The 16,863-nt window shown below is 38.6% G+C and overlaps 1 protein-coding gene across 3 annotated transcripts in view; it reads left to right on the plus strand.

The window, feature by feature from the left end:
• alk (ALK receptor tyrosine kinase) overlaps positions 1-16,863 on the plus strand; it is a 365,934-nt gene that overhangs the window by 311,280 nt on the left and 37,791 nt on the right. For all 3 annotated transcript variants that reach the window (XM_086094285.1, XM_086094286.1, XM_086094287.1), the window contains 2 exons: positions 3,630-3,795; positions 7,683-7,830. In XM_086094285.1, coding sequence (XP_085950411.1) covers positions 3,630-3,795; positions 7,683-7,830 — 314 coding nt within the window. The remainder of the gene's footprint in view (positions 1-3,629; positions 3,796-7,682; positions 7,831-16,863) is intronic.

Consider the following 16,863-nt stretch of genomic DNA (forward strand, 5'->3'; position numbering starts at 1 on the left):
ATAAATTGATTACGCAAACAGATGTGGGAACTGATCTACTAACTACCTGGAGTGTGGTTCAATAGATAAAGGTGACCGAAGTGCTGAATAGAATATATGTTCTGATAAAATGGAAAAGTTGTCACCGCCGTCTTTCATTCCACCTATTTCGCTGGCATTTTTTATGCTGTCGAACCATTATAATTTGTCTATTGACTGCAGGCCATTTACAGTCATACAGTCGGGGCGGCCTAGCTCAGTGATAGTGTGGTCATCTCCCAACCCAGAGGTTGTGGGTTCGATCCCAAGCCATTGTGACCGTATCAAAGTATCCTTGAGCAAGATAGTGAACCCCCAGGTGCTCCTGATGCTGTGTGTAGGTGTAGGTGATTGATTAGTCAAATGTAAAGTGGTTTGAGAGCCTTGTAAGGTGGAAAAGTGCTATATACAGTAAATGATGATTCCATCTGTTGATGGAATTAATTTATATGTATAATTTGTTTAATGTACTGTATTGCTCAAAGTGTACTAAGCAACTATAGACTTTTCTAATTTTCATATGCATTTCTGTTATGATAAGTTACCACTTTGCCATCACAGGTGCCCATAAGTGGAGACATAACAACAAAAAGCCAAAAAATAAACAAAATACGAGTGAAAATGACTCATTTACATCTCAAAGGGCTGAACGTAGTCTCACGAGATTTGATGAGGTATTGCGGGAAATCACACAATAGCTGTTTAACCACCCGAGTTTGTGCCATTTTGGGGGAATAGTTGATTTGGTTCCATAGCTTTATACATCAGACCACCTAACTCCACATGTTCTATAAATGTATGTTGGGATTATATAAAAGTAAATCAGATACATCAGAAAATCTAAAGCAAATATTTCAAATAACTTGCTTGGATTCCTACTGGTAGTTTAATGAGATCAGTAAAAAGATACGTTTCAGTAAATCACGGATTGCTGTAGCAGCCTGTGAATCATCTCTGCATGCAGCCAATTCGGCATGTAGTATTCAATCTGCTGAACAGGCATAGATGGTCAGAAGCAGTGCCAAATAGAAATATGCTAATTTGGGATGCTTCTTGCGCAGTGACTTGTCAGTCTTGAACATAAGCTGCTGACATGTTTCATTGGAGGGAAATCATACATTCATGTTTTGACCTGCTTACCTGCTGTGAGGATGTATCACGAGTTTGAGCTGCAACGGAGCCGCACGTTAGTATTCACTTTATATGTGTGACATTTAAAAAAAAAAAAAAAAAAAGAAGAACATTTCACTTACAATAAAAGCTACTTAGTGAAATCGTCACTCCTCTTGCCCTTGTCGTTATCATAGATAGTAAGTGTAGAGGGCAAAGATGTTGAACTGTTTCGATGACAGCCAAGAGCGCTTAACATTCGCCGGGTGTCTGCTGTCTCCCCTTGTGGGCTTGACGCTCTTCCATGTGCTGGGGCTGATGGGGATTTTAACTCTGCCAGGCTGTCAATCCTCTCGTCCCTTGACACGCTTTGCGATTAACCCCAACAAAACGCCTCTTGTCTACTCTCTCCTTCATCTTTCCCTGCCAACATATCTCAACACTCTTTTATGTTTCATTTTCTTTCCCATAGCTAAGAGGTTTTATTTATTGACACTTTGTGAGTTCAGGTGTGTGCCTGCCCCTTCACCAAACCGCCATGTCTTTCTGTCAGCTGCCTCTGATCCCACTCTGTTCTCCTTTCGCTATTTTTCATCCACCCCAACTTCACCTGCACACCCTTTCCTCTTAGGCATTTCCTTCTTATCTACATCCATGCTACGCCATCCTGGCAAAAGACGCGTTCACTTTTCACCTCCTCTTCTGTTCATAACTGACTCATCGTTTGCTTTTTACTGAAAAAGTCATCCGCGATTGTGGTGGTTCACTCTGCAGCGATGGGAATGCATCACTAACCTCAATATGAGCTCTCGCAGGTGGGTGTGCACATGGGTGAGCATGTGACAGAGATAAGCATTTGATACAAAATATAACGTTTCCAAAAGTGATCATCTGTAAAAGAGAGGAAGGGTGTACGAGCGTGCTCTTCTTTGAACCTGTAACACATTTTCATATCAAGGTGTTCAAGTTCCGCTCACGCAAGATCAGACAACACATCCAAGCACTGTGGATTAGATGAAAACTGGCTCCAAATCAAATAGATCGACTTGTGTTTGAAACAATCCAATTGGCTCTTTCAACTTGCTCTACAAGCAGATGTTGCTCCCCTTCCGCTTCACGCAGAGGCAGGTTTTGCCATTATCTCGCTGCTTATTAGTTGAGAAGCTGAAATGCTTCATTGTGTACATATCTAACAGTTAGTTGTTATTTTGGGTTTAGTGTTTAGGGGAACAAAAACAAGCAATGTCATGCAAATCCAGCTTTTGTAATTAATTTGAGTCCCATGCTTGATTTTTATGCAGATCCGTCCCTACTGTGCCAGCTCTGGTCCATCTAGTTTATAATAGCATCTAGTGACAAATAGCCTCCATAGCCGGGGCTAAGTGGACTTTGTTAAGGTGCAGACAGTGAACTATGACTTAAGATTTCATTTATATTGCTTCTTTAGAATGGATTTGGTCTTTTGTTTCACAATTTGTGAACAGGAATTCAGTAGGCACGGTGGTGTTTGCATATAGCAAAAATATAAACGCAACACTTTTGTTTTTGCTCCCATTTTTTTATGCGATGAACTCAAAGATCTAAAACTTCTTCCACATACACAATATCACCAATTTCTCTTAAATATTCAAAATCTAGATAATGAGCACTTCTCCTTTGTGGAGATTGAAAACACTGAGCCAGGCTCTAAGTGTGTGGGAAAATTGAAGCATGGACTTTGGTTTGTTTCTCAGTTATAAAAAGATGCTTAAAATGTAATCCATTCAGATTTCTGCCATACCGGACTAGCTTCATTTACTTTTATATCTTGGTTAAAAAAAAACTGATTTTGTTTAACTGAGGTAATTATGAACACAAACACGTGTTTAAAATAATGCATAGTGTACTTCATTTCCCAGACTTAAATCAGTTGTTCAGTCTTAAAAATAAAAATAAAATCATCCTTTGTAGGTCCATGTTGCAGGATGTAACCTGCGGCGTTAGGTAACCTGCCACATTCTGCAGTACAAAAGTAATCAAATAGATGTTGAGCTCTATTGTATTTAATGGCAAACTCTGACAGTCACACTGTGCAACAAGTCAGACGTCACCAGGGTTGCTATTGTGGGAAACTGCAGAATTGAATTTGACTTGAGCTGGTGCTTGTTTGCTCTAGTAAATCGGGCTGTGCCTCTGCAGCATGAAGTCCCTCTGTTGTCCAAATGATGAAATTATTCTCACGCTAATTTCAGTAAAACCGCTAATTAGTTGTGACACATGGGGCACCTGCTTACATTGTTTATATTACATAAGTGGACGCTCATAACACTAACTTAACTTTTACGTTTCACATCCTCAACTTGGAATAACTGGTTTCATATCATGCATGTGTGATTTAGAATAGAAAGACAAACGTGTGAGGTACTACTTACATTCACAGTATATTCCTGTCTCTTGGTCTCTCTATCTCGATACAATATGTCTGCCGAGACTAAATGCTATTCTTTCTCCCTGGTGTTCAGCCAAAAAATGGATTTTTAACACCTGTGGTGCTGGCGGCTCAGAAGGTCCAACTCCCTCCCAGTGCCTCAATTCTTATAGGAGCAGCAAAATCAATGTGACGGTGGGCACCCGCGGGCCCTTCAAAGGCATTCAAATGTGGCAGGTCCCTGAAACTGGCACATACAGGTAGGAGGACCCTGTTATTATTTGTTGAAAATGTTTACATAATACCTGTATAACTACACAATAAATTATGTAGAGTAAATTTGACTCTATTTAGAGTGGGACATAATACACTCAGTTTCAGAGTAATATTTACACTTGGAAGAGAGTAAAATAAAGAGTTGGGGGGAAAAAGTGACTCAAGCGTTGAGGAACGAACTCACAACTCTCAGCTTGGGAGACAGCTGATCTACTCGCAGCTGGGAGACAGCTGATCTACTCGCAGCAGTAACACGCAGCAGGAGCTGCGTGTTACTATACCACTCGTGTCAGTTGGAATCTTCCGAAAAATTATGTTTTTGGTCTCCTTGAAGATAAGCAAACAGTAGGAGGGGCATAACTCAGGTGGTAGTGTGGCAGTCTCCCAAGCTGAAGGTCATGAGTTTGTTCCTCAACCCTTGAGTGACTTTTATTTTATTTTCAATTCTTTATTTTACTCTCTTCCAAGTGTAAATATTAGCCTACTCTAAAACAGAGTCTACTTGTTCCCACTCTAGATAGTCAAATTTACTCTAAATAGAGACAAATTTACTCTACAGAATTTACTGTGTACATATTGGAACTTGTAATAAAAACATGCATGTTTGTTTTGTGTTCTTTGATATATCATTGGTTAGTTAATTTGGTCAATGGTGTTCTGCTGTATGTATTGGCCAGATTCCTCAACATTGTTCACAGAAGCAACAAAAATGTAGGGCATGTGTTTATAGGTTCTTTGGTACATTTTTCCAATCAGAACTGAAATTCTCAAAACTACTCGTTCAATTTTCACACCCTTGTGCCACTTGTGCACATCAAAAAATTTCCTGGAACAAGTTACAAATGCTTAGCTACATCCATGCAAATGATTAAGTATTATTAGTAGGCCAATGTGAGCGACAGCTACTGCCTGTGGAATCTGCCTGACCGTTGGCACGTTGCGCCAGAAGAATAACGGAAAAACACACTGCAACAAACAGGCAGTTACGCCGACTATTATAGTAATATATATATATATATATATATATATATATATATATATTCTGGGCATGCGTGAGAAGGAATAGCCCTTCATACCATCGGTGGCGGTAGTCCCTATTCTTAACTGTTGAAAAAAGGTAACCGGAAAACTCTTTATGGGAGCAGAATATAAAAATGTAAACAATGCATACCGCTTTCTTTTATACTGTACTCACGATGTGCTCCGATGCAAAGCACACCCTCAGTCTCTTTACAGAGTATTGCGTAATATAAAAAGGAAATGCTGTCTTGTAGGGATGAGCCTGATATCCGTACAACACGATTATCCGGTACAGATAATTAATTTTCTCCGGATACGAACATAACCCGGATATTATTCCTTATTATCCATATCTGTGCTCCAATGCTCCTCTCTGATTGCAGGCTGCCTATTTTTTTAATCTCAATTAGGCTGTTTTGCCAATAGTGTTCAAATAAACAAAAATTATAGCAACCTTTGTATCAATCCATGTCAATTTCAGACTTTATTTTAAGGGTGAAATTGAAAAATAAATTACTACTAATGTAAGCCCCACATATTTCCGAACAAACCACCCATTTCCATTCAGACCACGCCCACATCCGTTTTTTTGCCACTCCCCCTCTGAATACAGATACAGATAGTGGTGTACTCGCTCAAGTCTAAATGTTTGTTATCCTAGGTCAAGCATATTTCAATACATTTTCATTAGACTTTTTACCAGGTGGATCTTGACTTTAACTAATGAAGTGAAAGTTGTGTGAAGTATTAGATCTACCTATGATCAACCGGTTTTCTGATATAGCTCAAAGTAAGAGAAGTTTTTTGTTGTGATGCGGATGAGAATTTGTGGCCCAACAGCCGGGGATATCGAGTGTAAGAAGACTGCACTATAAATTAATACAACACTCCATATACAGTTTTCCCAAAGGAGACTTAATTTCATTTTGCTTTTTCTTTTGTGTGACACTGTTTTCTCCTTTCTTAATTGCAATGAGATGGTCTTTTGAACAAACTGCAGGGTAAACATTTAAAGCATAAATGCAATTTTTTTCCAGTCTCTTGCCATCAATCTTCCACACACGAAAGTGTAAACTTACCATTTAGAATAATGGCCATCAAAACTCTAGCCCCAGTTGACATTCAAATATCCCTTCAGAGAGAGTACCCTGTTACATTGACAACATGACTAAGTAATTAACTCATTCACTCCCAGCCATTTTCACTGAAGCAAGCCCTTACGCTCCCGGCTGTTTTACGAGATTTTGACTGATTTTGCAAGGCCTACAGAATATAGTTTTTTATTGCTATAAAAACATGGAACCTACCAAAAGAAAGATTAGAGTCTCTTCTTTCATCAGGAAAAACATTTATATATGTTTCAGTTTTTCAGCAATTAGCATTAGAATATATCATCATTATTCACAAACATGTTGAAAACACTGGGGAAAAAGAGCTTGTTGCAACATGGCCCTGGCTGATCTCTTATACTCTGCTGCCACCTGCTGGCCGTTTTTTGTAATAACTACAATTTCTTTAAGCGGCCTCTTCAGGTCAGAAGCTGCATCAGAGCTCCAGCATTTAAAAAAAACTTTAAAAAAAACATAAATATATTTTTGGGAGTGAAGGACAAAGTATTAAAAAACGTATTTATACGTTTTGGGGTTTGAATGAGTTAATAAAGTATTATTCAGACACAATGACAGCATGCAGATTTTTACTTTAGAGATATGTACTGAGGATTTTTTAAAGTGACTGGATTTTGCAGTGTGTTTTGCCATTTGTATGAATTGTTTTAAGAAATAATGCACTTCCAGCTTTGCGAATTTGGAGGATGATTTGAGAAATGTACCAAATCAACTGAGAAAATTGTCAAATGCTGTCATGCAAAACAAACATACTTTTACAGCTCACACCAAAATCATCTTTTGTGAGCACAGGCAGAGCCTTGAACAAATACTGTCTTTCATAACAATACACTCCTCCTCCCCCCGCCCACTTCTTCTTCTCCTGCGCGCTTCAGCAGGGCATCAAGGTTCCTCGAGAACAGAGGAGTAGAGAAGGGAATCTTCAAAAAGGCTTCAAAAATACATCAACAATAAGCCTGAGCACATTGTCCTCAAACTGCGTTTTACACTAGAATTCAATATGGCGTATCAATCACCGTGGGCAGGCGTCAATATTTCTCCTGTGGGTACTTTATGAAAACATTAGGCATTTATCTTGAATTCGACTTGGAAAAAGTTCTCACCTCACCTCCCACTCAGCCCTGCTGAGTCTTGAGCCTTTAAATACCTCACAACAGTCGTGACACATGTTCCAGGGTTTGGAGAAAAACACCGTCTGCCTCCAAACCTCAAAATGGTGGCCTTAATGCAGCCTGGTTATCTGGCAGAGCCAGTAAATGAAGTTGACAGACGGCCACAGAGATGAATGTGCGCTCTGCATCTCCCAAAAGTCATTAGGCAAACAGCTGAGGTAGCTACCGAGCACCAGGCAGCGTTTGCTCTCCACCGAGCATGACCACCTGGGAAGAGCAATATTGAAGCACTCCCAAAAACCAATCAATTTTTTTCCTGGCTGGTAAAACTGGGACAGTTAAAATGGACGTCCTGTGCTATGAAAGTATTTGCTTTTATGTGTCTGCATTATATTGAATGCATGCTTGCAAACGTGTGTGTGTACGTGCCTTGAAGCTCAATTACTGTTATTAACTGAATCTGAGAGCAAGAGTAAGTTTCCCAATTTTATTAAACTTTTTATTTGTTTGTTGTTGTTGTGTAAATGTTTATGGAGCTCCGAGTTAAAAAATTTCACAATTAATGATATTAATGAATTCCGATTGTTTGTCCTTGTGTTGGGTGTTTGTTAGAATCACAGCCTCTGGTGCAGCAGGCGGCCGAAGTGTTATGGCCATGAGTAGATCGCATGGCATCTACATCGCCGGTGACTTTCTGCTGAGGAAAGGAGACCTGCTTTACATCCTGGTTGGTCAAAAAGGAGAGGATGCATGTCCCAATGTAAGTTGAATTCAAGTCATTGTGCTTCACTAACAATCCAACGATACTGCCAGAAAATCGCATGAAATCTTCCCTCGTGCGTATCATTAGTTGCTTCTTTTTTTTTTCTGCCACACAGTCAACATTCACCAAGATATTCACACAGACATACTCATTCCACTACGCATTATTGTGTCCCACTAGAAGAACCTAGGGACACACTTGATAAACCCTTGGCCAAAACTGATATCTTCTTTTCACGTTCACAACACAGGTCAGGGTTTTATTTGGACAAGGGTTGTTCAAAATAAGGAATAATTTAAGCCCATATCCCACTGAAGAGCAAATGTTTGTGATTGTTGGCGAAGGTAGCAAATACACGCGCAGTTAGGGTTCATCAGGGTCCGTTCAAGGTTCACAAACCTACTCCGGACAAAACTATCCTAAGATGACACTTTTTTATAGGACTAGCGGAGCAGTGGGTTTTAACGAACTAAAACATTTTAATCCTTTTTCTTCTTCTTTTTGTTTTAGCACATCACTTTTCAGGTGGAGTATTAAATTAGTTGTGTTAAAAACATCTCTATTCTTTCCACCACGTGAAAGGCTCACTTTGCACACATTGCAAGTCAACGTTGCAACTTTTTCTCCATTTTCCATATTAAAATATTTTCATACTGCAGATATTCAGTCAATCAATCAATCTTTATTTGTACGCCACTTTTAATACAAAAAAATGCAACTCAAGTGCTATACATAGTTTAAAAACAATTCCCCAGCCCACCGCGCCAACCCACAGTACTGACCCACAAAAAAAGAAGAAGTGTATATTCAAAACCGAGCAAAACCGATGATCTAAGGCCCCTAAGGCTCAGCACAGGACAACCTAGCGACGAAATCTCAGGGAGCCATCTGCGCCAGGAGAGGGCCAAAATCTGCAGCCGCAGAACCAAACCCACCTTCTGACGCAGAGAGCTCCCTCTAAGGAAACGCTGGAAAAGTAAAATTACCAGACTATAATATTTTTTAAGAACATAAGACCAAGCTAAAACTATAAAAGAGGAATAATAATATAAAATGCTAAATGTTCAAAACATTATAAACATTATCTCTGTTATACGTTAGCTACCCGCGACCACTAACAGGATGTTCTCCCACTTGCGGTGTTTCCTTGCACAGTTTCTGGTGTTGCGTAGTATAAAATGTATAAGTTTGTGAACCTCTTGAGCAATTTGGATTTTCCAATTGTTTCAACCAGATTTTGTTATTCAATCTGAACCATTACATTTTATATGAAATAACAGGTGTAGGTTTATCAGTTCAATGCATTGTTCTTATTTTAAAATAATTTGTGTAGTCACAGCTAAATGAAAAAGAGTTTTTGGTCAATTCATGTAGGTGCAAAACTAAGTGAACCCTGAGCTGCATTGCTTAAAACAAGCAGTCAAGTAGGATCAGGTATGACAAATTGGTCGTTAAACTAACCACTGAAATGGACCAATGAAATGAGAAAGGAGTAGCGAAGAATTTGTGCACCACTGACTGAAACAGAGACAAAACCACATCACTTCAGTCTTACCCAAGTGAACCCATACAGGTCAGTCATGCTGAGAGGAAGAGAAATCTCAGGGGACCTCAGGAAGTGGGTAGTAACAGCACATCTGTCTGCGGAAAGCTATAAACTAATCTAAAAAAAATTAGCTTCATCATTCCACTGTGAAGCAGATCATCTGCAACTAGAGAACACTGAAAATTACTACAATCCTGCCTAGAAGTGGATAACCTTCTAAAAATATCAGCAAGACTCACAAGAAAAATTATAATTCAGGTAAAAAGCCAGCTCGAACATCACATCAAGGGATTTGCAGACCTCTTTTGCTGCATCTGGGACACATGTGCATGCTACCACAATCAGAAGAAAAGTCAATCGACAAGGCTTTCATGGAAGGCTTGCTAGGTAGAAGCCTCCGCTCACAAAAAAAGTCCAAACTCCACATAGTCCAGGGAATCATGAATTCAGAAGAATATTGTGAAATCCTGGAACATAACCCGAAGCCGTTCTTTGTGAAGTTACACCTTGGTAGACGATGGATCATGCAACATGACAATAATCCAAAGCATTCCAGCAATACAACCAAGGAATGGCTGGATATGTCCAGTTAAAATCCTGACCTAAATTCTTTCAAAATACTGTGGCGGGACCTGAAGCGGGCAGTTTATGCTAGACGCCCATCCAACCTCCCCTAAATTGGCTGCATTTTGCAAGGAAGAGTGGCAAAAATCCTCCAAAGTAGATGTGAAAGACTGATAAGTCACTAAAGAAAGTGTTTGGATGAAGTTCTCATTGCAAAAGGAGGTGCAATGTCTGATGAGAGGTTCACATACTTTTGCACCCATGAAATCTGAGTTTTTCTTAAATCAACAACTTTTGTTCAAAAATGAATGACAATATTATTATTCTTTTTCTTCAAGTCTATTATTTTCAATGTCAGCATTGTAGATCTGGGTATGACTAAACATTTAATAAGGTTATTTTAATATTTTATACAAACAATCTGATCTGGTTGTATTGCAAACAATCTGACCATGTCTGCAGGGTTCACACTTTTGAGCAGCACTATATATATATATATATATATATATATATATATATATATATATATATGGCAGAGTCTTTGTCTCTTGGTAGAAAGATAGGAAGAGAATGCACATTTTGTGGCCCTAAACGGTTACTTAAAGCAGCAACCAAGCTCACAATGGTCCCCCTACTGTCTCTCCTCGGCTTCCTTTTGTTGTTTTGTCAAAGGTGGTTGTCATCCGTTATGCTCTGGAGCTCTTTGCTGGCAGCCTTGCCGTATGCTTACACAACGCTCAGATTAAAAACCTCCCAATCCCTCTAGTCACCAATGAAACCATCCATCATTTCCAATATAAACATTCACAAATGTAGGCCAGACTCCACAATGAAAATTTCTCATATTAACAAAGTAAGATGGTTTGTGGGCCATTATTCATCTTGGAGATTAGCAAGTCAATACTACTTACTGTATTTGACATAACTCATGTCAGATAAAGTCCTTGCAATTGACTCCACACAAATGAACAGGCCCACAGACAGATGGTGGCAAGAAAAGTAAGTTTATTGGTGATTTTATAGCTCTCTCGTTGGCTAGAAAGTCATATTTGACATAAGGCTGTTAAGTGTTTGTTGAAATAAAAATATAGTTACATTAAGTAATTGGCCCAAAGTTACTAACCTTGCAATGTAGTTGGTCTTGCCAGAACACAACTATAATGTTGGCTTGTAACTTGCCCAATTTTATGCAGATATAATTAACAATCAGCATTTCAGTGTACGGGTATAGTTTAGTTAATTAAAGGCATAACTGCAAGCTTTTAAATTTCGATTAGTAATCACATTATATGATCCCATACCTGGAGGTTTATCAGAACATCAACAGTGAGGACTCTTCAAGCTCTTTTCATGTGTTTGTTTTTACTGAATGTACTATGACTGGTATTGAGAGATCACATCCTCATCCTCTGCACATATTAATACGGAAGATCATTTTCTAAAAATGGTTTTAAATGGGATCGAGTCCGGGCTTCGGCCTTCCTGGGTGGAGTTTGCATGTTCTTCCCGTACTTGCGTGGGTTTTCTCCGGGTACTCGGGTTTCCTCCCACATTTCCAAAGACATGTGTGGCAGGTTAATTGTACACTCCAAATTGTCCATAGGTGTGATTGTGAGTGTGGATTGTTGTTTGTCTCTGTGTGCCTACTGCCCGAAGCCAGCTGGCATAGGCTCCAGCGCCCCCCGCAACCCTTGTGAGGACAAGCGGTTAAGAAAATGGATGGATGGTTTTAAATGTCTTCACAAGCACTTCACAAATAGAAGCATTTTGATGTTTTCCTTTATGTCTAATAATAATAATTTCAATCTCATTGCAGTCCCTCTCGATGATTACTTCCTGCAGTTCTGCAGAGAATGATTGCATTAGCATGGATTTTCCCTCAATTATATGCTAATTATATGCTGTTTGGGGCCTGATATTAGCTTGAGATAAAGTATTGAATAAATATTTGTACACAAGGAGGCCTGATTATCCTCCCCACTCACAAATACACTATTTTATGAAGACACTGTCAAAGTGTTTATTAATGCATGCAGATTGTGTACTAAAATTGTGTGACACAGAATAATAGCCTCATGCATCCAAGCTTAATTAGTTAAGACTACCTCCAGAATCGAGGAATTGCATTTTAGCCTGGTGTCACTGTACACGCAGTCAGTACTCAATGTTCATGCCACATGCACATAATTTATTTACAAAACAGACACAAATGGGCACACAAAACAGTATGCAGTAAAGTAGAATAAGTCCTAGGTAGTTATACACAATAGCAATATGACATTTGTTTACTGCATAAACAGTACAGTATGTGTAACATTGTTTACAGATGTGCATACAGTAGATAGTATCGGAGCCACTGGCAATATTTTTGATATTCCCATTTACTGTCCTGGGATTGGCTGATTACCAGTCTAGTGTGTGTACCCTAATCACGATAAGCGGTATAGAAAATGATCAGATATTTAATTTACATTTCAGTCTTCCCCGCGTCCACACCCATGTCGTATGTACCCAGTAGAACTTCATGATGTTCTTCAGGATTTTCCCTGGAACTAATGGAACCGCTTTCAGCCCACCAATGTGTAAAATACTATTTTCAGAGTCAGCCTAAAAAAAATCTGATCACAGAGTCAGCCTAAAAAAAAATCTGATAATGTGAAAGTGTGAAAAAAGGTGTTCACTGGTCTACAATGATGCATGTGCACGTAACGATGTCACATTCGACAGACTTGGTATTTGGATCTTTAAACCAATGCAGACTGAGGCACTCATAGGGTATTCAACATAAAGTATTAATCAGATTTACTCTAGCTATTGACGCTGCTGTTTTTTTTATAGTAAGTGTTGAAGTGCTTAATCTAATACTAAGAAAAACAAATATTTACCGATACTGATTATTAGGAGTGTTAGAAAAAATCAATTCAATATGCGGCCGAATGGATTTTTAAACATAATTTTTTTATGGGAATATTCAACAAAAGTCTTACTTAGGGTTGGGATTTACACATTAAGCTTGGAAGAATGTTATATTAATGGAACATTAAGCCTTAATATTTGATTTCAGTGCTGTTCAAACATGAAACAGACTGCAACCTGAATTTTCAGATAAATACATTTTCTTACAAATCTTACAGTGTACATGTACAAGTTTACTGATTAGTATTTTCTAAATTTGAGTTTTAAAAAAATCGCAATAATCAATTTATAGATTTGTATCGGGATTAATCGGTATTGAATTGAATCGTGACCTATGAATCGTGTTACGAATCGAATCGCCAGGTACTGGGCAATTCACACCCTTACTGATTATTATTCTTACCTATTTGCAGTAAAAGAGAAAATATTAGTGTCAAAATAAAAACTTAACTTTGTTGAAATCCCATTAAAGCCCCTCTAAATCATTTTTCAACCTACAATTCATATCTTCCTAATTCTCCTGATGAAACATTGATTTACAGCTAGATTAATGAAACCTTTGTCATGATCTGAGGGGGTCTGTATAATTTTTACAACTTTGAGGTGGATGGTGTGAGACCTGCCACACAAAAAAACTACAACCGTGCAGACTGCTTTACGGCATACGACCTTTCCCAAGTCGTTCCAGAATTAAGTCGAGTCAAACGTCTACGCGCGATTTCTTTATCATGCAAAGACCCCAAGAAATTAAGGTTTTTGTCTGAGGTGACGATAATAATGCTAAAAAGCCTACCTTGATGTGGATAAAAGCACAGTACATGATTTCACTCGCTTGCGAGGACAAAGACGAAGGGAGATTTCAAACCGACGCTGCCTTTGCGGGGACTCGGCTCTTCCATGTTCAAATAAAAAATAATTATGCTAATGTTAGATATCGGAAAATTGCGTGCTAGCAATAAATAGCCAGCAGCTTGATTGTTTGCCCTTCCACAATGACCCGACCAGCCACACAACACTCAAAAGTTGTGTGCTTTCTTATTTACGAATGCTTGTTAATGCATCGCGGAAAGGCAGGAAGGGAGGGGGGAGCACAGCATTTGTGTGTGTACAATGAAGAAAATAAGATCACAACCACCGTCTACTGTTAACATGCTTGAGAAATGTTACAGTGCTGTATAAAGAAACAATGTCAGTCAAACTGTGTGCACCTGGGACATCCGGATTTCAAAATGGTCAGTGCTTGTCCTTATAGGAAATGTGGTTCTTTCAAGAGAAATTCAAGGGAAAACAATACCGCTTTTGTCCAAAGGTGGCGCCATAAATAATCAAAATTCTGCTTTGTTCTGCTTTAAGCATGTTTGTTAAAATAACTTTAAAATATTGCAACACTTTGAAGGTCTTCCTTTTAATTTAAATTCAATTATTAAATAAAGTTTTCTAAAATTTAAACACAACTGAAATTAACATGATTTTTTTCAAAAACAAAAGTGCAGGGAGTTCCCAGTGTCAGCAGCATTTTTTATAAAGTTAAGTGAAATTTTTAATAAATACATACAATTTACCCTGAGGTTAACCCATTTTTAAATTGATCACTGAAGCTGGTATCTCACTGAATGACAAATGCATGCAAATGTAGCAAATTTAGGGTTTTCATCAGGGTTCATAAAATGTTTCAAAAGATCTTTGCGGAGAGTGAGAAATTGTCTGAACATGTTTGAAATGTCTTTGCAATAAGTAAAAATGGACGGTGAACATCTTAACGAACCCTAACAAAATCCCAGAATTTGCTCCATTCCCAAGCATTTGCTGTTTAGTGAGATACCAACTTTATCGCCCTTCACATTCAAGATGCCAAATATTGGACAATAATCGGACTATGCCTAATTTAAACCTACAATGGGCTGCTTTACCAACCACCTTTTAAAGAACACTGTATCAGATGGTTGAGGAACTTATGAGGTCCTCAACCATCTGATACAGTGTACAAAGTACGACCCGGGGGCCACATCCAGCCTACCTACAGTCTCTGAATGGCCCTCACAGAGACCTTGAAGTTAAAATTAAATGTAGTTTGTGCTTTTACTTTGAGTCATGCTTTTATTTTATCTGCACTCATGTGGACATTGGTCCAAGTGAGGTCACACGAAAGACTTGTGTCTGCGGTGTTAAAAACGTAAAAAATAAAATAAAATTCTAGATGTTGTGACTTTTCCAGCCCCTCTAGCAACTGTTTTTCCAAAAAAGAGACTAGCAAAAGTGAGAGCAGTGGTTCTAATGTTAACCACAAAAAAATATTCCCTTCCCACTCCTTTTCAGGCCAGGTTTTAATTGAGTCTTATTTGAAAATGTATGTTCTGGTTATTTTGTTTATGTTGACTGCTGTCTGAAATAAATGAACAAATGAAATGAGAGGAAATGTCCTGCACGGTGGTTGGAAAAAAAAACAAGGGAATTTAGTACTGTACGCAAATCTACAGTTTCATAGACTGTACATATGTATTGGGTGTTTTTTAACATGTAACGCTTCTAATTTTGTTGAAAATGTGTATTTCCAAATGATAACAATCCACATAACATTTCATTGAAACAAGACAATATTCTTTTTCTCAATACATTAAAAATAATATAGACAAAGCGGAAGTTGGCTTGGCCCTTGGCAAGCGTTGCAGTTTATCATGTGGCCCCTTTGCTAAATGAATTGCCCAGCTCTGTCATGCACTTACCTTGAACGCTAATGGCCTCAAGCAAACTAGAATGCAACACAGTGCATAGATCAAATATTGATGATAAGATCAAATATTGATGATAAAATGTTTCTAATCTGCATTGTAAACCACTCATTTGTGGTGTATTGACTCAATCAGCTACATGCAGGTTAATTGAATACTCTGAATTGCCCACTGGTGTGAATCTACTTTGGTTGTTTGTTGAGAGATTGTATCTAGTGATGGACAAATGAAGCTTCATGAAGCACTTGTGATATTTTTTACTCCTCTAGATGGCACTCATGGTTTAAAGATGCAGTGGAAATTTAATCAATTTCCATTGCACTATAGTATTAGTCTTTAAACCAAGAGCACGATCAAAAGGAGTCAAAAAATATTGTAAGTGTTTCATGAAGCTTCATTTTCCTATCACTAATTGTACCCGCCATTGGTCTGATCTTTCAGTCAAATGTATCTTCTTCTTTTTTTACCTGCAAGAGAGCACTTGTGTGCAAACCCTTGGAAAGCAGTCTGCAGCAGTTGCTCTCCCGCTCGCTCTTTCCCTCACACACACACCCAAGAAGACCCACACACAGACCCAACTTTAAAGTGAAAAGCAACAGTCACATCAAGCTTAGAGGGCTAAAGAGTGAAGAAGGCTCTTCCACAACTTTTGATGGCATTTGTTTTGTACCCCGCCAATCCTGCCACTGCCTGTCAATCATACTCAGCTAAACGCCACCTTCTCCTTGCTCTCAGCCCTTCTGAGCTTTCAGCTCACACAAATTCAAGAGTTGAAGGCAGCAATGAAACCTGTGCGTGTCTGTTTGAGTGTTAAAGGAAGTAAAACTGGACCTACTACCAAGTAAGGCGGCCCAACACGAGACCAGAGTACCATCCTTGAAATTATGCACAGACTGAAAGAGACAATAAAAGTGCTCAGTACATGTAATAAGGAGAATAACATCTCTCTATCATTGCAATGGTAACCTACACAGCTACACTATCCATACATTAATTTTCTATACTGTTTGTCCTCATCAAAGATGAAAGTCACAGGTGAGATGAAATCTGGGCAGGGTAGACTAATAGCCCCTCTGGTGCCAGGGTATGATTTATTGGATTTTTTTTTGATAATCTGTACCCACAGTTTAGTAATCTGTATCCACAGTTCACTAAACTAGTTAACTAGTACTAAACTGTGGGAACAGATTAGTAAACTGTTAACTAGTACTAAACTGAGGCAACAGATTAGTAAACTGTGGGTACAGATTAGTGAACTGTGGGTGGGTACAGATT

The sequence above is a fragment of the Leptonotus elevatus genome, chromosome 14 (genome assembly GCF_054856555.1).
Source record: "Leptonotus elevatus isolate MCC_2025b chromosome 14, RoL_Lele_1.0, whole genome shotgun sequence".
In the NCBI taxonomy this organism is placed as follows: Eukaryota; Metazoa; Chordata; class Actinopteri; order Syngnathiformes; family Syngnathidae; genus Leptonotus; species Leptonotus elevatus.